Here is a 26,964-nt window from a genome sequence, read left to right as displayed (position 1 = left end):
GAAAATTAGTATCCCTGATTGATTTATTTTTTTCTCTCCTTGTTTTCAGTTTCTGGCCCAGTGGCAAAAAGCAGCTTGTAATACTGGATAATTTCTTTTAGAATAATCTTTATTTAAAGAACAGCTGACATGCAGGGAAAATTTAAACTCATTCTGCGTTCAGTCTCAATTTTCACTCCTGGCACTTTAAAGAAATACGCTATCAATCTGTTTTTTATTTTGCATAAAAGCAGAACTGTGGGTGGGGGAAATGGAGAGAAGAGGGCCAGAGGGGAGAGTGAGAGAGAGACAGACATTCGTGTACGTGTGGCCTTGCTAGGAGAAGAACCAATCTTCATGTTTCAGTGAATGCATCTATGGAGCTCGCTGCATAAATTGTACTATGAAGGATATGGTAATCCCTGAAGTGGCTGACCATGTATCTTTGTAAATCAAGTGCATATTAAAAATTTAACTTGACTGTTGCACAAATACTCACCCATGACTTGGGAAAGAGGCCACCCTGCACTAATCACTGTATAGCCCCTGCTGTTATAGAAACTGATTCGTCAGGCTTACCTGGTGAGGTAGCTTTCAGTAGCTCACCCTTTGCCTCTGCATATCTTCTCTGTTAACCTACCTCTATTAAGATGAAAACTGTAATAGCTGGCACTTGACAGGTGCGTAAAGGTTGGGAGGAGAGAGCATAAGGAGCTCCTTGTCTTGTGCCTCTCTTCTAGCCGTAGAACACAGACTTTGTCCCTCCCCTTGCAGCACTCAAGCACAAGGAGAGTCAGAGTGGGAAATCCTGGCCTTGTGGTAAACGAGATTTTTGCTACTGCTTTCATAGAGGGCTGGAGTTTACATAGAATCTGTAAAATGGGATGATCTCTCACCAAAGTGGTGATGGTTAATTAGTTAAAGTTTGTACAGGACATTCAATATGTAAATTGGGATATAAAGTTGTGCAGTGTTTTTCTTTTTAATTGGAGCCAGAGTTGCTTTCTTGGTTGAAGATTGAGTTCTTATTGGCCTGGAAAAGAACTAGCACCTAATACAGGTCCTGTTGAGTGTCTTCAAGCAGTGATACTCAGACTAAGGCTTGGGAGCCACAATGGCTCTTGAATGTGCATTCTACAGCATGTGACATTCAAACACTGTGTGATTGAATTATTAACCAATCAGGATGCTTTTTGTAGAACACTTGGTCAGTCATTTTCTGTGAGAACATTAGAGAACGTAAATGAAATAATGGATTCACGCTTTTGTGGCTCTTTTGGGCATGTTAATGGCTAATTTGACTCCTGAACAACTGGGATCTTAGTATCACTGGTCTGAAAGTTTCTCCTGTGGTTCTGCTAACAAGTATGGAGACTTGTGACTTGGTAAAATATTGTGAGATGCACAATGCATCCCTTCACAAAGTACAGTATAACCAAATGTGGTTCTGTATGTTGGATGTATGATAAAGGCCATATTACATGCTCTTGGTGAGTGCAGAAAAAAAACTAGCCACATCAGACTTTTGAAATAAAGATTCAGTATTAAGCCTTCCAAAGCTGTCTAAATAAGTGCACGATTTGGTAGCTAATAAAGCTCCTTTAAAGCACTGAATTTTAAAATAGTTTTGTGGGGGGGTTAATTCCCTTCCAAGATATACAAACATTCACAGGTCTATGCTAATGGCTGTGCTGTGCTAATTGAAGAACTGGCATTGATAATGAATGCAGTAGAGTTGGCAGCCGTTCTGTTACTTAAGTGGTTTTGTTTTTTTGTTTATTTAAAAAAATGGTTTAGTCCTTATATGATGATAGGCCTGGGTAGTGCATTGAGCAAATTAATTGAGTTTTTTTTTATTTTCATGTTGTTGTTAATTTCATGGAGAGCATGAGGATTCTATGGGAGCAGGTTGTATCGCACTAAACAGTCTTCACTGCATCTTACATATTCTGTTTATTCTCCCTTGGACTTATTGTGTTTGCCTTGTCCTATCTATTTCTGTTTAATTCTCAGTCCTTTGGATATTTAGCTTCAGTTCCGTTTATTCTTCACCTTCAGTACAGTTTGTGCAATAAGTTTGGCTTGGAAACATAGATGAAGGATTTTCTTTTGACAGTTTCCAGGATTTGTGGGTGACCGTGGTGTTTGACCAAAGTTCTCTCTAAGTTGAGTGGCAGCGTGGCCCTGCAGCTGCTTAATGAGACCCTCCCAGGAAGCTACCTGGCTAAGGGAGGGGGATTTCTCCCTCAGCTACAGGCGCAGCAGGGGTAGGTCTCAGACCCGGTGTGAACCAGGACTGAACAAGCCTGGCTCGGTCCCAGCTCACACTGGGTCGGGGACTGCTGCAGCTCTGCATTTTAAATGTCGTAAGGGTGGGCCCAGCTTTTACTAGATTTAAACTGCAGAGCTGCAGGGGGGTAGTTTCTGGACCCGGCGCAAGCCGGGACAGAGCATCTTCCCTTGATTAATCATGTAGTCGATACAAGTTATATCAATTACACGAATAGCCAATTGCCCACCTCTTAAGATTGTTACTAGCAAAATGTTCTGCATTGACCTTTGCTAGTCGCAAATCTCAACAGAAATCTTGATTCTTTTTTCATGGTAGCCTCAGCTGCTGCTTCGAGGAGTGTCTCAGTGGGTGCCCCACCTTTAGGTGTGCCAGCGCTGCTGCGCCCACAAGTCAGAGATTCTTAGTAGCAGTGCCCCCTGGCTGGCTGTGCACACGAGGCTCAGGCTTGAGATGGCTGAAGTGTGGTGTGCGCATGTGCAGCCAGCCGACTCCTGAGTTCTTCTTCTGACCACTGCTGGCTTTGGTCGCAGCAGAGTAGTTACCCTTTCACACTTACCTGTGTTGTTAGCCTATTTTGATAAGTTCTTTTCAGCAAGTTCTGTTCTTATTGACTTTACTTAGCCTTAAAAAGAGAAAGGAAGCAGAAGTCGACATCAAGTTTTTTTTCCTGTCAGGTGGCTCTTTCTGCTTTGATAGCTGCTGCCTTGTTTCTGTTTATACTCCTCAGGACATGCCCAGCTTCCCTGAGTTTAAAAGGTGTTTAGACTGCAGTCTATCCATATCTGTAGCAGATGGCCACTCTCAGTGTGTTCACTGCCTGGGTCAAGACCATGATACAGAGCGCTGCCAGCATTGCACGAAATTGAATAGCGCACAAAGAGAGCTAGACAGCTTCAACTCCGCATATCGCAAATGGAGAAAGCCTTGAAACCTTCCTCGGACTCTCTCCCTAACTCACCCCTCAGTCATAGTCCATCAAGGCAGAGGCTGACAAAAGGGCTCTTTCAGCTGTAAGCCCAAAACCTAACGGAAAATCTCCCTCCACGAGGAAGAGGTCTCTTGCTTCTTCAGGGTCTACGTTCCTGTCAAGGAAACTGACGAACGCAAAACCTGACACTGTTGCCCCTGCACTCTATCAAGGAGGGAAGTTTGCAATTCTGATGACGGTTCTCATAAAAGCAGAGAGCACAAGCAGTGGTCTCATCCTTTTTCAGGCAACTGGATGGCGAAGCTAATGGATCATGCCGCCGCTACAGTACTGGCGAAGACATGGGCAGTGAAGAAGCAGGTGCCGGTAATGCCACATTCTATGCCGGCACCGGCACCGGCATGCACACCGCCCTCTGAGCAGCCGGGACCGGTGAAGTGCTCAATGTGCCCTACGTGCTACCGGCACTGGTCATTCACAGTGCTCTGGTATTAATGGCTCTCCCTCCTTTCCTCCTGCAGTTCACTACAAGTGTGGAATTGTCAGTAGCTTCGGTGCTGGGAACCCCGCTCTTTGGCACTGATGGCACCCCAGCCAGCTCAAAATGTTGTTTTTTGGATACTCCTTCCTGTGTCAGCAAAAGTTAGTGACTCTGAGGAGGAAGATTTACCTCAGCTTTGAGTGTCTAAGACCTCCTCACCTAAATTAGTGCCACTCCAACAGTGGCAGCAGCACTGGGTACCACCACTCATGCCTCCAAATTGGCCATATTGTGGCTAGGGGGCTCCATTCAGATAGCAGCCCCCTCCCCAGCCAGGATGCCAATACCACTCCTCTGCCTTCCCAGCCTACACTCGCTAGATAGGTCTGAATTTTCCAAAGGCAAAGAGAATGTGCATGTCACAGGGGCAGAGCAGTCCGCCCACTCCCTCCTAGCTACACACTCCTCTCCATCCTTGTCGGCAAACACGATTATGCCCCATAGCTTATGGTTTCAGGGGATCATTTCAAGTCCTTCTAGGATCTTTAAGAGGGTAACTAACAAACAAGAAATATCCCTCTCCACTTCTCTTGACACACAGAACAAGCTGACTAATATTGTTCACACTTTGGTGCCAACTTGGATCGCAATACCCATGAATGAGGCATTGATGGATCCAACTAAACTCTTCTAGAAAACCCCGGCAAAAATTCCACCTCCGTCAAAGAAACTAGATTAAAAAATACTATGTTGCCCCAAAGGGTGCAGAATTTCTCTTGACTCACCCCTCTCCAAACTCTTTAGTGCTACAGGTGGTAAACCAGAGTGGTAAGTAGCAGACTATGCGATCAACCCTGTATGACAAGGAATGGAAGAGGCTTGATGCCATGGCCAAGAGATGGTACTCCTCTGCCCGCCTCCAGCTCCACATAGCCAACTACACGGCGCTTCTTTCCAAATATTCACCATATTTTTGACCAACTGTAGACTTCTATTGAAATGATACCAGACAACAGAAGAGAGCAATACAAAGCTCTGATGAAGGAAGGTTCCCTGATTTCTAGAACCGCACTTCAGTCTGCCCTCGATTTCACAGATACAGCTTCCAGATCTCTGGCATCTGCAATGGCGATGAGGTGCGCGTCCTGGCTTCAACTGTCAGGGTTTTTGGAAAGTAAGTCCAGAGCACGGTCGAGGACCTCCCATTCGAGACGTCCCTGCTCTTTGCAGACACTACAAATACGACTCTTTACTCCCTGAAAGATTCGTGAGTCACTCTCCACACACTTGGCATTCAATCTCCTGCCAATAGAAGCAAAATAGGCAATTTACATATAGATACAAGCCAATGCCTTTCAACCACATTAGACAATATGACAACAGACGATGTTCAAGACAACCCAGACTTAAAAATTGTCAGACCAACTCTTTTCCCAACAGGCTCCAGCACATCAGTCATTTTGAAGTCTTGGTCAAAGGTTGGGCAGCCCCCATACATCTAGGGTGGCAATCCAAGCCGTACACCACATTTTGCTCCAGACTAGCAGCATTTTATTCTGCCTGGTGACCCATTACGACCAACAAGTGGGTTCTCGAGATAATCAACACAGGTTACATCATCCCCTTTACTTCCACCTTCCCCACCCACGACCACCATCCCAATCTGTCTTCAGGGAACCCTCTCATGAGGCTGTGTTCATACAAGAGGCACAACGTTTCCTGCAATTGGGAGCCGTATAAGGGGTGCCCTTTGAGTGCAAGGAAGGAGTTTTTATTCTCACTATTTCCTCACACCTAAGAAATCACAGTTGGAGACCTATACTAGATCTCAGATGACTTAATTGGTATGTGCGTTATCAACACTTCAAAATGGTGACCTTGCCACAGTCATACCTACCCTCAAAAAAGGAGATTGGCTGTCTACCCTTGACCTTCACGATGCTTATTTCCACATCGCAATACACCTGTCACACAGATGCTTCCTCAGATTCAGAGTGGTGAACCAATACTTCCGGTCAAGAGTCCTACCTTTCGGCATATTGACCACCACAAAGGTATTCTCAAAGGTGCTAGCAGTGGAAGCCGCTCACCTCAGAACAAGGGGGATCACCATTTTTCCTTACCTCGACGATTGCCTTACAAAGGGCAGTCACCTTACCACATGCAACAGGCAGTGACATTTACCAGGGCAGCATTCGACAGATTCGGGCAATGCATAAACCTGGCAAAGTGTGTTTTGTTCCCAACGCAGACACTAGACTTCATAGGGGCACACCTGGACTACAGAACAGCCACAGCCTCGCTTCCATAGCACAGGCTCACAGCGATTCAAGACTTGGTGCATCTGGCACAGTTCAGCCCCTGTATAACTACCAGGCAGTGCTTGTGCCTCCTCAGTCATATAGCAACTGCCACCTTCATAGTGCCCTATGCACACTTGCAGGTCAGGCCAATGCAGACTTGGCTTAGGACAGTGTACAGGCTTCATGTACACCCACATAACAAGACTGTCAACATGCCATGTGGTATAAAAGCCTCTCTTACCTGGTGGATGCAACCCTACAACGTATGCAAAGAGGTTCCCTTTCAATGGAGCCTCCCAACACTTACAATTACCACCTAACAGGCTAGGGGGCTCGCTTGCAGGACCAGGTAATCCAAGCCAGGTGGACACCCGACGAACAACGCAAACATATCAATTTGCTCGAACTCAGAGCTGTCCAGTATGCATGCATGCACGTCTCCCAGATAATACGCAACAATACCGTCTGCATACTGGTGGACAACAAGACAGCAATGCACTACATCAACAAGCAGAGCAGTGTCCGCTCTCGCCAGCTCTGTCAGGAGGCAGTACAGTTATGGGAATGGTGCATCCCTCAGCACATTCACCTCATAACCAAATATATCCCTAGTGGAGACAATACATGAGTGGACAATCTCTGCAGAAACTTCTCCTTCAATCATGAGGGGGAGATCAACAGGTCTTCATCAACCATCTGTTATGCAGATGTGGGTTCCCTATGGTGGACCTCTTAGCTACACACAGAAACTCAGTGCTCTTGCTTAAATGCATCCCCCAGAGAGGATTGGGCTCCAGCCCTCTGAGTGATGCGTTCAGCTTCGGATTCTGCTTGGGTCCAGATCAGAGAAGAACTGATAAGCTGGCTGGTCATGCATGTGCATTACACACAGCCAGCATCTTGAGCTTTGAGCCTCATGTGCGTAGCCAGTTGGGAGGACACTTCTACTAGCAGTCTCCGACTGATGGGTGCAGTGGGTCCTGTGCACCTAAAGGTGGAGCTCCCACAGGGACAACCATCTCAAAGAACTCCAGTTACTGCACAGGATAACCTTCCCTTATCTTTCTCTCTCATTAATTCTGGAGTTAAAATGTAGCTCTTCAAAACATTTTCAGATGTCTAGTATGAAAGGTTCTGCAAAAAATAAATGCTACTCATGCGTAAGTATTGGCTACCATCTGCCATGCTGAAAGGCAGTGGTAAGTTCGAAGCAGATCATGTCCCTATTACCCGCTCCAAGTAGTGTGTTGCTGAAGATCTACCACTTGTTTTTCCATTTTAACTCCATTAGCAATTTCTTTTAAAAATACTGGGCCAGATCTCTAAGTCACGTTGTCAGTGTCACACTTTATCCAGCGTGATCCAACTTCACTTGCAATCTAGACTAGTGGGGTTTTGTGTCTGTTGCCTGCCCTATTACCCAAAGCACTTTCAAAGACTGCTATAGTGATGTAGTAGTATAGTTAATTTACCATTAAGCGAAAGCTTACCAGTTAATGCTATAGACTCCCACCTTCCCGCCCCTCCAGTAAACATTTTTTTAGCAGGCTGGCTAGCAGTCCGGCTTAGTCCTGGCTTGTGCCAGCAGGGCGTCCAGGATCTACCCCCACTGCAGCTCTGCATTTAAAGTGTATTGGGAGCCGGGTGGGCAGACAGCCTGGCTCAGCTCCAGCTTGCACTGGGTCCGTGATCTCAACACTACCCCTCTCCACGGGACAGGAACTGATGCCACCCCATGCTGCTGCCCCTGTATCAGAGACAGCAACACAAGGCGACAGGGGGCTCCTTGGGAGTGAAGCCGGGATGCACTGGCTGCTGGCCCCGCCCCCAGAGACTATAGAATAGTTGAGCAACCAATAATTCATGAGGTGAATTGACTACAGGTGACCCCTGACTTAAGACTGCCCTGTTCCAGCCCAGCTTCTCAAGCCCACCTGCTCAGTGAGCCATAGGATCAGCCAGTTGTTCACAACCCCAGGTGGCTTTAGCGCAGCTTACATCACACTACTGGCTCTGGGACACATGGAGCTGCCTCCACCCAGCACAGCCCCTGTCTGGCTCTAGGAGCAGCTCGTGCCACGTCACCGGTGTCTGGGGGCTGTGCCTAGGTGGAGGCTTCATGGTCCGAGCTGCTCCCAGAGCCGGCCAAGGGCTGGGCCAAGTGGAGGCGGTATGGCATGAGCTCCTCCCAGAGCCGGCAGAGGGCTGTGCAAGTGGAGGTGGCTCCACGTGTCCTGGAGCCAACTCTGGGAGCAGTTCATGCTGCGCTGCCTCCACCTGGCACAGCCCCTGGCCAGCTCCCAGACCCCATAAAAGCCTCATTGTACGAGGAGTAAGGGAAGTAGGAGGAAGAATGCTTTATTTCGAAATAAGTGCTGTGTAGATGCTTCCAATTTTGAAATGAGCTATTTTGAAATCAGCTACGCAATTGATGTAGCTCCATTTGCATAGCTTATTTTGAGTTAAATCCTGCGGTGTAGATGCACCCTTAGGCTGTGTCCCGACTCAGGGGTTTTTTCGAAAAAAGTAGCCTTTTTTCGAAAAAACTTCACCTGCGTCTAGACTGCAGCCGCGTTCTTTCAAAATTAAATTGAAAGAATGTGGCTTTTCTTTCGATGGTGGTAAACCTAATTCCACGAGAAAGAACGCCTTCTTTCGAAAGTGCTCTTTCGAAAGAAGGCGTTCTTGAAAGCAAACAGGCTTTTTAGAAAGAGAGCATCTAGACTCACTGGGTGCTTTCTTTCGAAAAAGCGGCTTGCTTTTTCGAAATTCCGCGTGCAGTCTAGACGCTCTCTTTTGAAAGAGCCTCTTTCGAAAGAGGCTTGCAGTCTAGACATAGCCTTAGAGTGGTCCTGTATCACTGAAGAGACTAACAATTATATTTATATATATATATATATATATATATATATATATATAGTACCATGAGCTTTCTTGGGCACAACCCACTTCTTCAGATGAGTGGAGGAGGAGGCGGCTCAACTGGGCTATTGTGTCAAGTTTTGGATGTCACATTTCATTAAAGATATGGACAGATTGGAGAACGTCAAGAGGAGAGCAAGATAAATGGTTTAAGGTCTAGAAATCATGACATTTTACATAGTTCTGCCTTGGATGCAAGGGACTGAACTAGATGACCTATCGAGGTCCCTTTTGCTCCTATACTTCTCAGATTCCATAGTGAATTGTGGTACATTGGACTGGTCAAGTCAACAGAAGCTCATTACTAGATACCAATGTGCCTCATACCTCCATCACATACACCAGTGTACTCTAGCTAGGAATTTGACTCTGAAGCTGCAACCATTTGCAAGGGCAGGTATGGAGAGAGAACCACCAGAATCAGGCAGTGAAGGAACATGGGATGAGGCATTCCCTGTAACACAGCAGCTACGTCTTCACTGGCAAGATTTTGCGCAAATACTTTTAACGGAAGAGTTTTTCCATTAAAAGTATTTGCGAAAGAGAGCGTCTACACTGGCATGTGCTTTTGCGCAAGAGATGTGCTTTTGCGCAAAAGCATCCGTGCCAGTGTAGACGCTGTCTTGCGCAAGAGAGCTCCAATGGCCATTTTAGCCATTGGGCTTTCTTGCGCAAGAAATTAATGTTGCCTGTCTACACTGGCCTCTTGCGCAAGAATACTTGCGCAAGAGGGCTTATCCCTGAGCGGGAGTGTCAGAGTATTTGCACAAGAAGCACTGATTTTGTACATTACAACGTCAGTGTTCTTCACAAATACTCACAGCCAATGTAGACAGGTGGCAAGATTTTGCACTAAATCTTGCCAATGTAGACACAGCTAGCATGTTTAAATAGCATGTAAACACGCACACACAGGTAGGGACTATCAGTTTTCATGTTTCAAGCAGAATGTCAATTAAAGGCCTTATACAGTAATAATACAGTAGAACATCCGAGTTATGAGCACCCTGGGAATTGAATTTGTTCATAACGCTGAAATATTCATAACTCAGCAAAACTTTATAGTGGTTCTTTCAACAGTTTGCAGCTGAAAATTAGCTTAGTGCAGCTTTGAAACTTGACTATGCAGAAGAAAAATGCTACTTTAATTCATCTTAATTTAAATGAAACAAGCCAGACAGCTTCTTTTATATGATCACATCTTCTTTAAAGTAGTTTACATTTAACAGCATATAGTCATGTTTGCTTTTTGGGTTTTTTTGGGGTCTCTACTGTTGCGTGATTGTGTGCTTCAAGTTCCAGATGAGGTGTTTAGTTGACTGGTCAGTTGGTAACTTGGTTATTGGTAATTTTAGGTTCTACTGCATTTTGAACATATGTGGTGATTTCATCCTTGCATCATCCTTTGGGGTACACAAGTATTATTACTCAGTTTTTACACCTGGGGAAAGTGCAACACAGAGAGGTGATGAGTCAAACTGTCTTACGAAAAATCCGTGGGCATTAATCCGTGAGACTCTCCTTCCTCTGCATGATGTAGGATGTGATAATGATTTGTTCAGCCCATATGGGATATACAAAGAAGAATGGTTCTTGTCCCAAGGAGATGGCACTTCAGTTCAAACACACGGTATGTGGAGAACTGTTAAAAGATCAGTGATAAATGGCACAGGGCAATATGACCATATGTATTTTGTGACAGTTCAATAAAGCCCCAAACTATAAGCACTCTTACGTTTATAAAAGATTCTTCGGTCTGTATAAATTCTTTGTCAGAGCTACAGTAGATAAATTAGCACAAGGACTGCTGTGTTCGCTTCCTTCTTGTGCCGATGTGTTGATTTGAAATTGATGCGAGTGTAATGCACAGATCGCAGAATTCTCCTTTTCTTGAGCAGGAAGTCAAAAGTCCTTTTAATAGATAGATGGGATGTTGCAGACTTTATAGTCGCTCATAAATCTTGCTAGGTGTGCATGTGATTAATGTCTAACAAGGTTTTTGATTGATGGCTTAGCAACTACTAATCAAATATTATAAGACCAAATCCTGGAATCCTTACATGATCCTGTGGTGAAGCTCCTATTTACTTGGGTAGGCAGAAAAATGTGGTTTCATTGATTTTAAAAATTTAAGCTGACGTGGCTTTTATTGTAAGTACACATGCCCTGGTGAATATTTTTTTTTGACACTGAAGTATGGAGCTTTATGAAGGCTCTGTGTGGAGAGGGGTGTGGGGTAGAGAAGAACAGTCAGACGTGTTAAAGTGGTAGACATGCAGAAGATGTTGAGATGGATGAAGATAAACTGAGAAGTTGGTAGTGTACAATTAGCCTATGGGTCTAATCCTGCAGGATGCTACTGAGGCAAGTAATTGTATAAGATTTTTTTATAAAGAGATTTTTTTTTTTCACGCATATAAAATAACATGTGTTCTGTTAAAAATTACAAGGGCTTCAGCTAATCCCCTGCAGGGGAATGGAAGTCCATGTCCTCATTGTGCTATGTTTTATAGCTGGTCACTTGCATTTAAAGATTTTTCTTTTTCTCTTCAGAAACTGATCTCACTGCTGGAGTCAGGACATTGGACCACATAGGGGCACTCGTCTGACCCAGTGTGGTTTCTCCTGTGTGCCTGTTGGTATAAAACACCTGTTTTTCAATACAGGCAGTCCCTGAGTTACGCGGATCCGACTTATGTCAGATCCGCACTTACGAACCGGGCTTTTCTCACCCCGGAGGTTGCGGGCGGCAGGACCACCCAGACGCGCCGAGGTCCCGCCGCCCTCGTCCTCCGGGGCGAGAAAAGCTGTTCCGCGTCTTCCTGGTCTGCTGGGGGGGGAGGGGGCAGCAGACCAGGGAGACGCAGAGCAAAGCCATGGAGGACCCGGGCGGCGGGACCGCAGCGCGTCTTGGTCCCACCGCCCGCGTCTCCATGGCCTGCTGGCGGCGGGGGTGGGGGGTCGGGCGCAGCTAGTGCGCCCCCCCCTCAGCAGACCAGGCTTTTCTCGGGACTCTTGGGGCAGAGCAGCTGGGGTGCTGCCGGTTGGTCCCGCAGCGCCGCTCCTTGGTGCTACTGGACCAACCCGGCAGCACCCCAGCTGCTCTGCTCCAGGCGTCCCCAAGTCAGTCACTGCTGAAACTGACCAGCGGTTGATTCCAGGAAGCCCGGGGCAGAGTTGCTCTGCCCCGGGCTTCCTGGAATCAGCCGCTGATCAGTTTCAGCAGCAGCTGACGTGGGGACACCTGGGGTAGAGCACCTGGGGTGCTGCCGGCTTGATCCCCGCAGCGCTGAGGTCAGTTGCAGCTTCCTGTAGTCAGCCACTGGTCAGTTTCAGCAGCGGCTGAATCCGGATGCCAGTTCCGACTTAGGTACAAATTCGACTTAAGTACAAACCTACAGTCCCTATCTTGTACGTAACCCGGGGACTGCCTGTATCTGTACAGAGTGAGAGCCAGCCCTTTTCCTCCATAAAATTAACCAAAAGCCAAAGGAGCAATCTTATGCATAAAAAGCTCATTTTGCTAATCTGTAGGTTCAGGTGACATTACAGCCACACATATTATTTCCCTTTATGGTTTGTGGTTGTCTTCAAACTTCCCTTTATGAATGTATAACCATGTTGCCATTCATTTTGGTGTTTGTGTGGCGATAGTCTTGTAGCCAGACTAGTACTTTGTGGTCCTAGTTTCATTCTTTGCTGACCCATTGTAAGTTTTGAGTAAAACACTGCATTATTCACTTCACGTAATCTACTCCCGTTAACTCTAGATTTAGGATAGTTTCAAAATGATGGGGCCCGTTATGAGTACATTGTGTCCATGAAATGAGCAAAATTGCTCTGTGTGTGTGTGTGTGGGGGGGGGGGGGTTCCCCCCTGGGAAAGATCTTAAATGACCTTTAGTTAATTTAAAAGTTATTGATTCAAGTAAGCAAAGCCAATGCCTATCCAGAGAATAGAGAGGCACTGGTTCATTCCTGGAAAAGAAACCCACAATAACCTTAGTGTAGTGATTAATTTTGATATGGCAAGAATCATATTTGCATTTAAAAGCCTTCTCTCAGGTGCAGTATTAATTGATTTCAGTTCCTAAAATATCTCAAGTTACCTGTAGTTAATTGTGTTTTCCTTTTAGAGCAGTTCTCGATTGTTTCTAATTAGAGGCATGATATTGTTTGCCTGGATATTATTTCTTAGTGATTTGTTTAAATATAGAGAACACAGTACTGATGTATTCCTTTCATTACACTCCACATTCTTTGATTGGGTTTGGCCTACTCATAATAGAGTGAAACGTGTAACTAATAGCTCCCAAATACTTAAAGCTGCCTGTGTATATTCAGGCAGGACAAAAGTAAGTTTATTGTTGTGCTTTTGGTTTTTTAAACTGTTAGCTTCCTTTATGCCGCCTGAACCAACACAGGTAAAAGTGAATGTGCTAAAGAGTAATCCTTCTTCTGCATAATGAGTGGAATTATTTACTACACAGTAGTTCTTGGGCCAAACAGCTAGATCTTCGCTGCTTCATTGAAGGTGTTGTGGTTACGCAGATTTCATCGAGGGTATTTTTTGACTTGTAAAACTTCCATCATTGATGTCCAGAAGAAAACTCAGCTTCACTCAGAGATCCCAAATTGAGTGTGAAGGGATGGCAGCAAGAGAGGGGAAATTAATTTTAAACTGTATTCAACAATCCAGGCAAATGCCCTATCCTCTAGACCTCCCTACCTTCAGGGTATCCCGTATGGTGCCTTACTAATGCAGGAACCAACTCCATCTCTGGGGCAAAGGGTGTTGGGCCCCCAAGCAGCTGCCTGGGTGGGCATAGCTTGATCTCAAGGGATGGAGCCGGCACCCCTGGAAGGTAGGGCTAGGGAACCTGGTGGTAGCTTTGCGAGAGATAGACCTGGCACCCCTTAGAACACAGGAAGGATAAGGGGAGCTCTGAAGAGAGGGAGGTTGGGGGGCTCTTCCAGTGGTACAGTGGATAAGGTACATGTCCCTGGAGCCAGAGGCTGAGAGCTCAAGTCGTCGTCCCCCCCCCCCCCCCCCCGGGGGCAACCACCAACCCAAGCCCCAGAGAAACACACCAACATTGGACCATCCTTCCTCCTTCTCTTGTTCAAGCACTTCACAGGTTCTGACAGGAAAGCTTGAAGCTTTACAGCAAATGAAGTGACCTAGCCAGGTTGAGAATTCGAAGGTTCTTGGCAACTAGACATGCTTGTGTGCGCACTCTCCTCATGTCATTGTAATTGTGTCCATCCCTGTAATGTCGAAGTATGTAGATTGGTGCTTCAGCTGTATAAATGAACAGCACTTTCATTCTCTCCTGCTCAATACGTCTATTGAAATATTCTAGGCGTGTGGTACATATATTTGAAGGGATATGATGATGTAGTGTATGCCCTAAACGTAGAGTTAAAAAAATAAAAATATCTTACAAATAATTCAATCATGGACAGTGTTTCATTAGAATTGAGTTTTTTCTGTGTTTTGGGGGGAGATATTGTGTCCCCCTGTGTGGTACATGACATTGAAGCGCAGAAGCACTGGGCTCGCACAGTCAAACCAAACATAGGAAATAAACAGAAGGGGAGAAAGGGTGTCTAGTTTCTTCATCTTAAATAATCTGAAAGCCTTGTTTATACTGACATTTGGTAACCCTTCAACCCCCTGATTGCCGAATCAGTTCACCATCAGTAGTGTCAGCTGTGTTGGGAGGTCTTGTCTAGACAGGATGCTGCTAGTATTTTAAGAACTGTGACACATAACCTTGGTAATGATAGGTCTGTAAACACCAACTGCCAAGCTACAGTAGGGTTTGTAATGCTGCTAACATCAGTGGAGTTGTATCCGTGGTGACAGCATCTGACAACATTTGCAGAATTTCTGGATTGTAGTCAGTGCTTTTATGGTTGCCTTAAATTGGGCGAATTACTTAAGAATTAAGATTAATTGAAAATCAATGGGATTTAGGCTTGTAAATCACACAGGTGCTTTTGAAAATTTTACCAATTGTCATTTTTTAGTTCAGTGGCGTGCTCGTCAGACACTTGGGGTTTGTGAGTTGCACGTGTATCATTGTGCTATTTCAAATGTTGCCTGACTTTTCTCCCTGATCTCAGATGCTGCTGACAGAATACTTGGATATGAAGAACACTCGGACTGCTTCAGAGCCATCAGCCCAACTTAGCTATGCCAGCTCTGGGAGGGAATTTGCCGCTTTCTTTGCAAAGAAGAAACCTCAAAGACCTAAAAATCCTCTGTTCAAGTAAGTGTTACGACGCCAGAGCAGTCCCTGATACTGAGATTGTCTCTGGACCATCAGATACTAGCCGTTAATAACCTTTGCAGTCACTTCAGATGGAATTGAGCTAGCAAAGCTGAAACTCGGCTGTCATCTGAGAGCCAGAGATAGTTTCTGCTTCGCGGTTTGCTCTACCGTAGCCTCCAAAGACTTCACTTACGGCCGTGCCTCCTTGAGCTAGGTGTTATGCAATATGTAGTGAGAGATCACACCTGCCCTGACATGCTTACAATCCAAGACAAAAGCACACCGGCGAGGGACAAAGTCAAAGGGCTGCTTAGGGAAAAGGAGATCAGGACAAACCAGATCCTTGTGTAAAGATGAGGCAGTTAATCAGGTTGCTTTTTGTAAGGAAAAACTGGGAGTAGAACTGGAGTTAAGTGTGGAGTGGAATGAAGCAAGTGGGAGGGAATGTAGGAATAAGAGTTGGACATGAGAGAGGAAGAAAATGAGGGAAGCAGTTGAAGGTTGGTGCGGGGCTGGGAAGTAATGCAGCAAGGACAGGGAGCTGTGCATGTCATAAGAACATAAGAACGGCCGTACTGGGTCAGACCAAAGGTCCATCTAGCCCAGTATCCTGTCTACCGACAGTGGCCAGCACCAGGTGCTCCAGAGAGGGTGGACCGAAGACAATGATCAAGAGATTTGTCTCCTGTCATCCCTCTCCAGCCTCTGACAAACAGAGGCCAAGGACACCATTTTATCCCCTGGCTAATAGCCTTTTATGGACCTAACCTCCATGAATTTATCTAGCTTCTCTTTAAACTCTATTATAGTCCTAGCCTTCACAGCCTCCTCTGGGAAGGAGTTCCACAGGTTGACTACACGCTGTGTGAAGAACTTTCTTTTATTAGTTTTAAACCTGCTACCCATTAATTTCATTTGGTGTCCTCTCGTTCTTCTATTATGGGAACTAATAAATAACTTTTCTTTATCGGCCCTTTCCACACCACTCATGATTTTATAGACCTGTATCATATCCCCCCTCAGTCTCCTCTTTTCTAAACTGAAAATTCCCAGTTGCTTTAACCTCTCCTCATATGGGACCCGTTCCAAACCCCTAATCATTTTAGTTGCCCTTTTCTGAACCCTTTCTAAGGCCAAAATATCTTTTTTGAGGTGAGGAGACCACATCTGTACACAGTATTCCAGATGTGGGCGTACCATAGTTTTATACAGGGGCAGTAAGATATTCTTGGTCTTATTTTCTATCCCTTTCCTAATAATTCCTAGCATCCTATTTGCCTTTTTGACCGCCGCTGCACTCTGTGTGGAAGTTTTCAGAGAACTGTCCACGATAACTCCAAGATGTCTTTCCTGATTTGTCGTAGCCAAATTAGTCCCCATCATACTGTACGTATAGTTGGGGTTATTTTTCCCGATATGCATTACTTTACACTTATCCACATTAAATTTCATTTGCCATTTTGTTGCCCAATCACACAGTTTGGTGAGATCTTCTTGGAGTCCCTCAGTCTGCTTCTGTCTTGACTATCCTAAACAGTTTGGTATCATCTGCAAACTTTACTACCTCACTGCTTACCCCTTTCTGCAGATCATTTATGAATAAGTTGAAAAGGATTGGTCCCAGGACTGACCCTTGGGGTACACCACTAGTTACCCCTCTCCAATCTGAAAATTTACCATTTATTCCTACCCTTTGTTTCCTGTCTTTTAACCAGTTCTCAATCCAAGAAAGGACCTTCCCTCTTATCCCATGGCCATGTAATTTACACAAGAGCCTTTGGTGAGGGACCTTGTCAAACGCTTTCTGAAAATCCAAGTATACTGTATCTACTGGATCCCCCTTGTCCGCATGCTTGTTAACCCCTTCAAAGAACTCTAACAGATTAGTAAGACAGGATTTCCCTTTACAGAAACCATGTTGACTTTTGTCCAACAAATTATGTTCTTCTACATGCTTCACAATTTTATTCTTCACTATTGTTTCGACTAATTTGCCCGGTACTGAAGTTAGACTTACCAGTCTGTAACTGCCAGGATCGCCTCTAGAGCCCTTTTTAAATATTGGTGTCACGTTGGCTACCTTCCAGTCATTAGGTACGGAAGCTGATTTAAAGGATAGGTTACAAACCACAGATAATAGCTCAGCAATTTCCCATTTAAGTTCTTTTAGAACCCTTGGATGAATGCCATCCGGTCCCGGAGATTTGTTAACATTAAGTTTTTCTATTTGTTCCAAAACCTCCTCTAATGACACTTCAATCCGGGACAGTTCCTCAGATTCATCACCCACAAAGGACGGTGCAGATTCAGGAACCTCCCCAACGTCCTCAGCCATGAAGACTGAAGCAAAGAAATCATTAGTTTCTCCGCAATGGCTTTATCGTCCTTGATTGCTCCTTTTATAGCTCGATCATCTAGGGGACCCACAGGTTTTTTAGCAGGTTTCCTGCTTCTAATGTATTTAAACATTTTATTTCTTTTTGAGTTTTTGGCTAGCTGTTCCTCAAAATCTTTTTTTGCTTTTCTTATTACATGTTTACACTTGATTTGACAGTGTTTATGTTCCTTTCTATTTATCTCACTAGGATTGGACTTCCACTTCTTAAGATACCTTTTTGTCGCTAAGGTAGTGGGTCTGGAGGAGACTGGTGTTTAATTCCCATCTCTGTCACTGGTTTCCTGCTCTAACTTCTCTGTGCCTCATTTCCCCATCTGTAAAAGGGGATCTTAATACGTCCTTTCTTTCCTCCCCTCTCCTCTCCTCCCCTCCCCACTTCCTTCTCTTGCTAGATGATAAAATGACAGCGACAGGAAGTGCCATCAGCTCTGCCATCCTGCCCCCGCTCCCATACACTGCAATGCACATACCGAGCTGCCTGTCCACTGCCAGGGCACAACGACCCCGGCTCAAACAGGGCAACGGCCCCCCTATGCATACCCTGCACCAATGAGCTTTCCCCCCGCTCACCAGACATTGAAAACAGCACATGCCCTAAGAAAAATACATGAAGCTACACAGGCTGTAATGCTCCAGCCCTATTGGCCGACTTCTCCAGAGAACCCCGCTTTGTCTGCCTTGACTATTTAGATGTGATTCTTGAGGGGCCTGGCCGGTCTTTCGTTATGTATTGATAAGGATGTGATCTCAATTGAGGCCTTCGGGCACTGTTCACGGTACATCGTAAAGGGGAGGAGCGTCAGGCAGAGAGAAAAACTTTGACCGGCAGCAGAGAAGGAAAATGTGAAATTTAAGTAGAACAAGTCCAACGAATCTGATGCTCTGAAGAAAGTGGAAGGAAGTGAATGTGAGTGTAGGCCTGCCTTGCGTTACCCCAGTGCCCTGCTGGAGTTGGGGTTAGGGCCTTCTGCTGAAGTTGTCTCACCACGTGCAAGTGGGAAGAAGTGGGAACTTGGTATTCCTGGATGGCTTGCACTAACTTCATCAGTGAATGGATTGGTACAAGAGGTGTCCTGCATTAACCCTCTTGTGCCCTTCTGAAGCAGCTGTTGACAGTGCCTGGGCCTCTTTATAGTCCTTCGTAAAGCTTCTCCTGCTTTTTTTAATCCTTAATAATCTGATGAATTCCTTTTTTTAAAAGCACGAATACAAATAATAACTATTGTGTTAACTAGAGCAGACCCTGGCAGTTGTGGTAGGCTGTAAAGGGCCACAGAAAAATCCAGGCTCCCTTGTTCAAGTCATAATGTGTGCACACACACACAGTGGAAACATGATGACAGCTGCAGAGAGCCTACAGATCACCAAATGGAATCCCCTGGTATTAAAGTCTTTGGCTTTTTCCAGAGGATTCTCTGGACATCTGGCCCAGTTCTGGCTGATCGAATATGTGGCTTTAAATCCACATCCTTACTCTTTCCCTCTCCCCGGACTTTCTGTTTACTCCCTTTCCCCATTACTAAGCTGTACTTTGGAGCACCACAGGGTGCTTGCTTTTCTTCATTGCGTAGGCTGCAAATTCTGTAAGTGTTCTCAGCCCCCTTCAATGTGAGGGGTGAAAAGGATGAATTCATCTGCTCTGTTTCACTTGCAGCACTCTTAAGCCTGTGTACTCAGCTCTATCAGTTGAAAATGTAGTTAAGGGTAATTGGCTAACGTGATGGCGCCTAGCTTCATAAGAACAGCCATCTTTTACTGCTCAGGCTCTTGTCACTAAGTCACTGCTAGCACCTCAGTGACAGTGATGTTTATCGGGATCTCTCATTCTGTTATCTGTCTCTTGTCAGCTGTCGCTGCTTCTATGGAAATCTCTCGGGTGAAATGGAATTTCTTTATCCTCCAAGGGATGCATGTGTTTGATAAAGTCTTATCCTTGTCGTCTCTTCCATCTTCTGCGTTTTTCCTCTCCGGGCAGAGAGGCTGTCTTCCTTGCATTTCCATCACTTGCTTCCCATTAGAGAAGCCATCCACCTGTCCTAAAAATCTCTGTGTTCAGAGTCGCCACTTTGGAAATCGCTTGAACAGGAGATGGAGCCTTGATCTCACTTGTAGACTGATAGAGCTGTACATGTGCGAGTAGTTGGCAAATCTGCTTGGAAGCTAATTTTGTAGATACTGGGTATTTGTGCTGGAGGGTCACTTAGAAGCGGGGATGTGATGTAACAGTACCAGGGGAAAAAGGGAATTCTGGGTTCTATTCTTAAGATTCTGAGACTGACTTGGTGTCACTTAGACAGGTCACTTAATTGTTCTGAGCCTCAATTTCTCCATCTCCGAAGTGAGTACAATGCTCCTGTAACAAGGTGGTTGCGTCACTTGACTGATGAATGCCTTATAAAAAACTTAGAGCTGTTCAGCTGAAAGGCCCTGCATCAATTGAAATGCTAATTGATATTATCATAGACCCTAGTCAGTCATGGTGACATGCACAGTGTCCATGCTGAGAAGAGCTGGCAATCTGAACAAGTAAAATCCATAACCATGCCATGTGGGAAAGGGATGGATGTACAAGCAACATGATGCGGGCGGGGGGTTTCCACATGTTAAGCTGGTTCTTGGGAGTTTTTAGCGTGTTTGACTATACACTTGTTTACAGTCTCTTTTGCTGGAAACACTTGTGGTTGAGGTGTGGGAGAGGAAATAATTGCATTAGTAAGAGAAGGGAGTGGGAAGTGGAAACGGAAGGAAGCGAGCCGAGAAGGGAAAGGATAAAGAGGAAGGATGGTAAGAAGTCAACTGAGACTGGGGGAGTCTGATGGTGGACAGCAGTAGGAGATAGATGGGCTGAAGGGGACCCAACACAATCAAACATAATTGAATGGGTTGCTATTCCTAGTTACCCAGGGGAATATTGAGTCTTCGTCATTGGCTGTAGCACTTCCTTGCGAAGAGCTGAAGTGTGTGCTTAGTGTGTGAGTTTGCTTTACTTCCTTCCTAAGTTCTCCACTTAAGAAGGAACAATCATTTTCACACACATAGAATGGGAAGCGACTGTCTAGGAAGGAGTCCTGTAGAAAGGGATCAAGGGGTCTTAGTGGACCACACACTAAATTTGAGTCAACAGTGTGACACTGTTGCAAAAAAGGCAAACGTGATTCTAGGATGCATTAACAGGGGTGTTGTGAGCAAGACACTAGAAGTCATTCTCCCGCTCTACTTCGCAGTGAATAGGCCTCATTCGGAGTATTGTGTCCAGTTCTGGGTGCCACATTTCAAGAAGGATGTGGAGAAATCGGAGAAGGTCCAGAGAAAAGCAACAAAAACGATTAAAGGTCTAGAAAACATGAGGTCTGAGGCAAGGAATTGGGCTTGTTTAGTCTGGAAAAGAGAAGACTGATGGGGACATGATAGTGGTTTTCAGGTATCTTAAAAGGGTGTCACAGGGAGGAGGGGGGAAAATTGTTCTCCTTAGCCTCTGCTGATAGGACAAGAAGCAATAGGCTTAAACCACAGTAAGGGAGGTTTAGGTTGGACATTAGGAAAAGCTTCCTAACTGTCAGGGTGGTTAATCGCTGGAATAAATTGCTTAGGGAGGTTGTGGAATCTCCATCACTGGAGATATTTAAGAGCAGGTCAGACAGAGATCTCTCAGGAATGATCTAGACTGTGCTTGGTTCTGCCGTGAAGGCAGAGGACTGAACTTGATTATCTCTCGAGGTCCCTTTCAGTTCTGATATTCTGTGATTCTATGATTGGATTCCACCTCTGTGCTGGGTCTTCTGCCTTTGGAACGTGCCTAGCAGGCTTCCAGAGCTGATGGCATTAATTAGCAAATACTTTTTCAATTAATTTAACCCAGTATCTCAACCTTTGTGGCTGTAGCAAAGGCAGTATGAGCTGTGTGACTCACGGCATGCTTTTTATTTGCAGGTTCGAGTCATCCTCCCATGCTATTAGCATGAGTGCCTATTTGCGTGAGCAGAGACGGGAGCTCTACAGCAGGAGTGGAGAACTTCAAGGTGGGGAGCTTGACAGCTCATACGTTTGATGGGTTTGTAAAGTATCGCCAGGCCCTGCCTGGATGCATGCAGAACCAAAAGTCCCCCTCTAGAAAATCTTATGTAGGGCCATCATCTCTGACCATGACTACACTTTCCTGGATGTCCACAAAACTTTGTTGCTCAAGGGTATGAGAAAAACACAGCCCTGAGCGACATAAATTTTGGCAGCGTAAGTACTACCTCTGCTCGCTGAGCTGGTTTTATTATGTGAACGGGATAGCATTCTTCTTCGGCCTAATGTAGCGACATGGCCACTGTAAGAGTGTCCCAGCTGTATTGAAAAAACAACACGGAGTCTTGGTGGTACCTTAGTAGGTGTGAGTTTAAAAGGGCACTCTTAAAACAGTGACTTAAAAAAAGTTACTCTATGCTTTTAGAAGACTGAAGATTTTTTTTTTCCCTTACCTGAAATTTATTTCCACTTTGGCACATGCTCATGTAATAGCCTTGGTTTATCTCCTGGGACTGAACGCTGCATCTGAAAGCATGAGCCTCTACTGTAGGGGTGGGGAATCTTTTTTTGGGTTGGGGGCCACTGACCCACAGAAAAGTCAATGGCTGGAGAGAAGTGGCGATTTCCTCATTACCTGCTATCACCTGTGCCTCCTGCCTGCTCCCCTGAGGCTCTCAGCTGAGTTTCACTTCCTGCCTTGCTCCAGGGTTACCAACTCTCTTGGACTGGACATAGTGCAGCAAATGGCATTCGGTCTGTCCGGGAGCATCGGCATCCCTCTGACTCCCACAGTTTCAGCTCCTCCCGTGGGGAGGGGTTCTCAGTGCTGGGCTGCACAGAGCATTGCTCGGGACTGCCATGCCTAGCTCAGAGGGAGGAATATGAAGTTTTCATTGTTTTAAATGATGGAATTCCTGTAAGTCCTCTTTGCATACAATGCAAGGTACCCAGCTTAGACACAAACGAAGAAAACCAGGGCTTGAGTCATTTTCCACTGACTTCGCTGGGTTTAGACCTTCAAGAAATAGTGCTTGCCAGAAGATGGGAATGGGCAACAGAAGATGAATCACTTGATGGTTCCCTGTTCTGTTCATTCACTCTGGAGCACTGGCATTGGCCACTGTCATAAGGCAGGATACTGGGTTAGGTGGATCTTTGGTCTGACCCAGTATGGTCGTTCTTAGGCTCATCCCTAATCTTCCCGCAACAGGATCTCTTCCAGAATTGGGCGGTGATGCATGCCATGTGCATGGCAGTATTTCAGACCCAATAGTGCCAGTTCCTGCCCAAGTGCCAGTGTGACCATTGGGGATTCATGGCAACTGAAAATAAAACCCTCTTTCAAAACAAAATGGCATTAACAGAACTTCAAGCTTTTCTTCTACATGTTCCTTGGAAGATCTTCTCGGCAGCAAGTTTTTCCCTCCTAATATGCCACCCTGACTGCGATCCAAGCATCAGGCATATGAATGGGCTTTCTGAGAGCCAACAGCAGCACTGGATAAGGGAAAGAGAGGCTGGGATTTTTTTTACACCCAAAAAAATGAGCAGGAAATGGGATTTTTTTTACACCCTCTGGCTAAATAGTGAATTGCTTACCAAATCCATGTAATCTATCCTCCTATTGACTGCATTGAATTGCCATCTCCTATGACAGTCAAGATTTTCAAACTCCTACACAAAGGGATACATCCTCTCATCTCCATCCACATCTATGACTTTTTTCTTGCTTGTTAAGTCTTGGGATTCTCCCTCCTTTCTTCCCATTCCTTATATGCTACCGCTATGCCTGGAACAGTCTCCCTCAAGTGTTCTCAAGCAACTTAACCTATCTTTAGGGCAGTGTTTCTTAAACGTTTTAATACCGTGGAACACCAAACAATATTTTGTTTTTAATGAGGAACACGAAGGATTTTTTGTTGGGGGGAGGGGCGGAGAAAAAAAAGTTGGGGGGTGCAGGGAGTTATTGAGGGAGGAAAAAAAGAAAAAAGGTGATCTGCCCCTTTAAGGACAGCTATTTTGAATTCTGTTCTCTGTGGCACACCTCCAATTGCCTGACAGCACACTGGTGTGCCACAGAACGCAGTTTAAGAAACACTGTTTTAGGAGATGTATATTCTCCTTTATCAGCTTTAAAATTCCTTTTTTAAAAACTTTTAGTTGAAATGATTCTAGACAGTGCCATTGCCTGCCTGTATTTTTTTATAATGGTTATGCTTAATGGCACTTACCTAGCGCTGGACTTGCTTACGCTAGCTGGGCACGATATGTGCTTATAGTCTCAGCCCTAACCCCGATCAGTTTCCAGCCTGTTCATGTTTCTGTAGCTTTTGTCAGCAACACAGTGACGGGGCAGAATGTATTTGGCTCTGCATGGCAAAAGTCAAATGCTCATTTTGGGTGGAATGTGGCTGGAATGGGAAGGAAGCAGCAGAGGTGGTGGTGGGGGAGTGTTGGAGCTACTTTTTTAACTGGTTCAAAAGATGTAAGTACAAAATGCCGGGGGAAAAGTGTCAGCCAAAGATGAAAATTCACTGGGTTATATCCTTGTTGTCTTACACATGTGAGCAAGGAATCTAAACTTAGCTGCTGATCTTCCTTACCAATGGCTATTCCTGTGTTTGTTGCCCTCAGAGTACCAGAGGTGGATAGGCTGTGGAGCCTCTCATCAGGTGGCAGATGCCATGATGTCTGTTCTGCTAATAATTTCTAGCAAAGTATCATTTTGTCCAAGGTGTTTTCGTCATGGACTCTTAAATCCATCAGGTGTGACTTCGGGTCCCTGTCGCTGCAGGGAGTGGTGTGGTTTGACATGTTCGTAGGAGCTGTGGTCTCAGTTCAGTTTATCAGCACAACTGGTAAGAGAACTTTGATCTGCTGTGAAAATCCTTACAAGCCTTGAGGGGACTGATCAGCATGGAAAATAGCATCCAGTTCCTCTCAGTTATCTGTGCCAGTGCAGACTCTAGCAGTTCATATCAAGGTCAACTTGGCTAGTGTTGTTGTGCATCTGGGGCTTTGATTTTTAAGAACGAACTGTTAAGAGCTGCTGAACAGTTGTGAGAATTGGCAGCTGCTCAGCTCCTCTTAGAAGTTTGGACCTTCGTTTCTTTCATCCGAGGATCTCAAAGCTTTTACAGGTCAGTCTTTTATTCTCACTTTCTAGCTGGGCAACCTGAGGCACAGAGTGTGCTGGCCAAGGAGTGTGAAGGCTGACTAGCAGAGTTAGGCTCAGGACTCTGGAGTCATGACTTTCAAGACCCTTCTTGCTCACAACTCTAGTGCTTGCTGGCTCGGTGTATGTATACATTAGTGCACTAGCGATAGGCCTGCATGACTCACCTTCTCACCAAATGGTGTTTCTCTGAAATTTCAGCCTGTAATCATGTGCCATGTATAATGATCAATATGTTCTAGTTTGATGATTCCCTAGTGTGTAAACTCCTTGGAGCATGGCTGTGCTCCTTCAGTGTTCCGGGAAGTGCCTCATTCTGTCTCTGGTAATTCTATCACCAGGATACTTGAGGAACTCACACTTCATCACTGCATCACAGTGAGGCAGAGGACTGCTCTCTTTTCCATTTTAGAGATGGCGAATAGAGACACAATCTTTGAGTCGGAAGCAGGATTAGAACTGAAGGCTTCCAGGGATCAGTGTAGGGTCTCATTCTGTTCAATATCTTCATCAGTGATTGAGATAATGGCATAGAGCAGGGCTACTCAATTTTGGAAGCCTCGGGGGACCACAGTGATACTCACAGCAGATGCCGCGGGCCGCAACTGAAGTGTGGTTGCATATATATGCAGATTTATGCAAATAGCTTCTTTCACACTGATGGGCATGAATAAAAAGATTAAGGCAAGACTACGTAAGACACAGGCCCCATAGAAGTCCGTTCTGCTGTTATTAATAAAATGCAACATTTTTCTGACTTCCACCCATATGACAGCACTTTTAATGAGCAATGACAGTCCAGGAATTTAACCACTAAAGCGCATATCAACAGAAGACTGTGATATTGACTCGCTGTCGTGGAGCATGCTCCCAGTGGAGGCCATATTCAAAAGGTCCCGCTTGTGGGCCATGTGTTGAGCCCTGCGTAAACCCAAACCGCATTGTGGGCCGCGAACAAACGGGCTGCAGGCCGCATGTTGAGTAACCCTGGTGCAGAGAGTACATTTGTAAAGTTTGTGGATGATATCAAATTGGGAGTGGTTGCAAATGCTTTGGAAGATAGGATTAAAATTCAGAATAATCTAGACCTATTGGAGAAATGGTCTGAAGGAAATAGGATGAAATCCATTTCGGACAAATGCAAAGGACTCCATTTAGAAAGGAATATGGGAAATGACTGCCCAGGAAGGAGTCCTGGAAAAAGTGATCTGTGGGTGATGGTGGATGACAAGCTAACTATGAACCAACAGTGTAACACTGTTGCAAAATAAACCTCATTCTCGAAGATATTAGCAGCAGTGTTGTAAACAAGACATAAGTAGGACCCTATGAAATTCACCATTCATTTTGGTCACTTTCAGACATAGGAAAAAAAATGGTAAAATTCATGGTCTCAGCTCTTTAAATCTAAAATTTCATGGTGGTGTAATAGTAAGGGTCCTGTTGTAAAGACCAGGACTTTAACAGGAATCAAAAAAGAGCTAGATAAGTTCATAGAGGTTAGATCCATCAGTGGCTATTAGCCAGGATGGGTAGGAATGGTGTCCTTAGCCTCTGTGTTTGTCTGGAGATTGATGATAGGAAAGGGATCACATGCTGATTTGCTGTTGTGTTCCCACTCTCTGGGGCATCTGGTATTGGCCATTGTTGGCAGACAGGATACGGGGCTAAATGGACCTTGGTCTGACCCAGTACAGCCATTGTGATGTTCTTATGACCCAAAAAGGTGTTTTGCAGGGGTTGGAAGGTTGTGTGTGGCGTTGGGGTACTGCTACCGTCCTGCGCTGCTGCTGTCTGTGGCGCTGCCTTTTGAGTTGGGCAGGGAGCCCAGCTCTGAAGGTGGTGCTTCCACCGTCAGCAGCACCTGAGTAAGAATGGGGTGCTATGGTATTGCCTCACTGACCTTTGTACTGCTGCTTGCAAAGCGGAGTCCTTACTCAGCAGCTTCCATTCGCTGGCTGCCCAGGTCTGAAGGCAGTAGCAAACAAGCCAGGGTGGCAGAACCACAGCATGCCACCCCTAGTTCTGTGCTTTTGCTCGTGGGGCACCACTGCTCTCTGGCCACCCAACTCTAAAGGTAGTGTGAAAGTAAGTGTGGCCATACCATGACCCTCCAAAATAAACTTAGGACTCCCCCTTTAACTCCCTTTTGTGTCAGGACCACGGTTTTAGAAGTGCGTGTCTCTTGTGGGAA

General features: G+C 45.4%; 1 protein-coding gene across 1 annotated transcript in view; it reads left to right on the top strand.

The window, feature by feature from the left end:
* The window catches only part of EXOC4 (exocyst complex component 4), a 637,711-nt gene that overhangs the window by 138,461 nt on the left and 472,286 nt on the right, over positions 1-26,964 (top strand). Inside the window, exons 8-9 of the mRNA XM_075925646.2 lie at positions 15,035-15,180; positions 21,512-21,600. Coding sequence (XP_075781761.2) covers positions 15,035-15,180; positions 21,512-21,600 — 235 coding nt within the window. The remainder of the gene's footprint in view (positions 1-15,034; positions 15,181-21,511; positions 21,601-26,964) is intronic.

Source organism: Pelodiscus sinensis, chromosome 1 (genome assembly GCF_052426305.1).
Source record: "Pelodiscus sinensis isolate ZL-2025 chromosome 1, ASM5242630v1, whole genome shotgun sequence".
Classification (NCBI taxonomy): domain Eukaryota; kingdom Metazoa; phylum Chordata; order Testudines; family Trionychidae; genus Pelodiscus; species Pelodiscus sinensis.
This window is presented reverse-complemented; position numbering and strand designations above follow the sequence as displayed.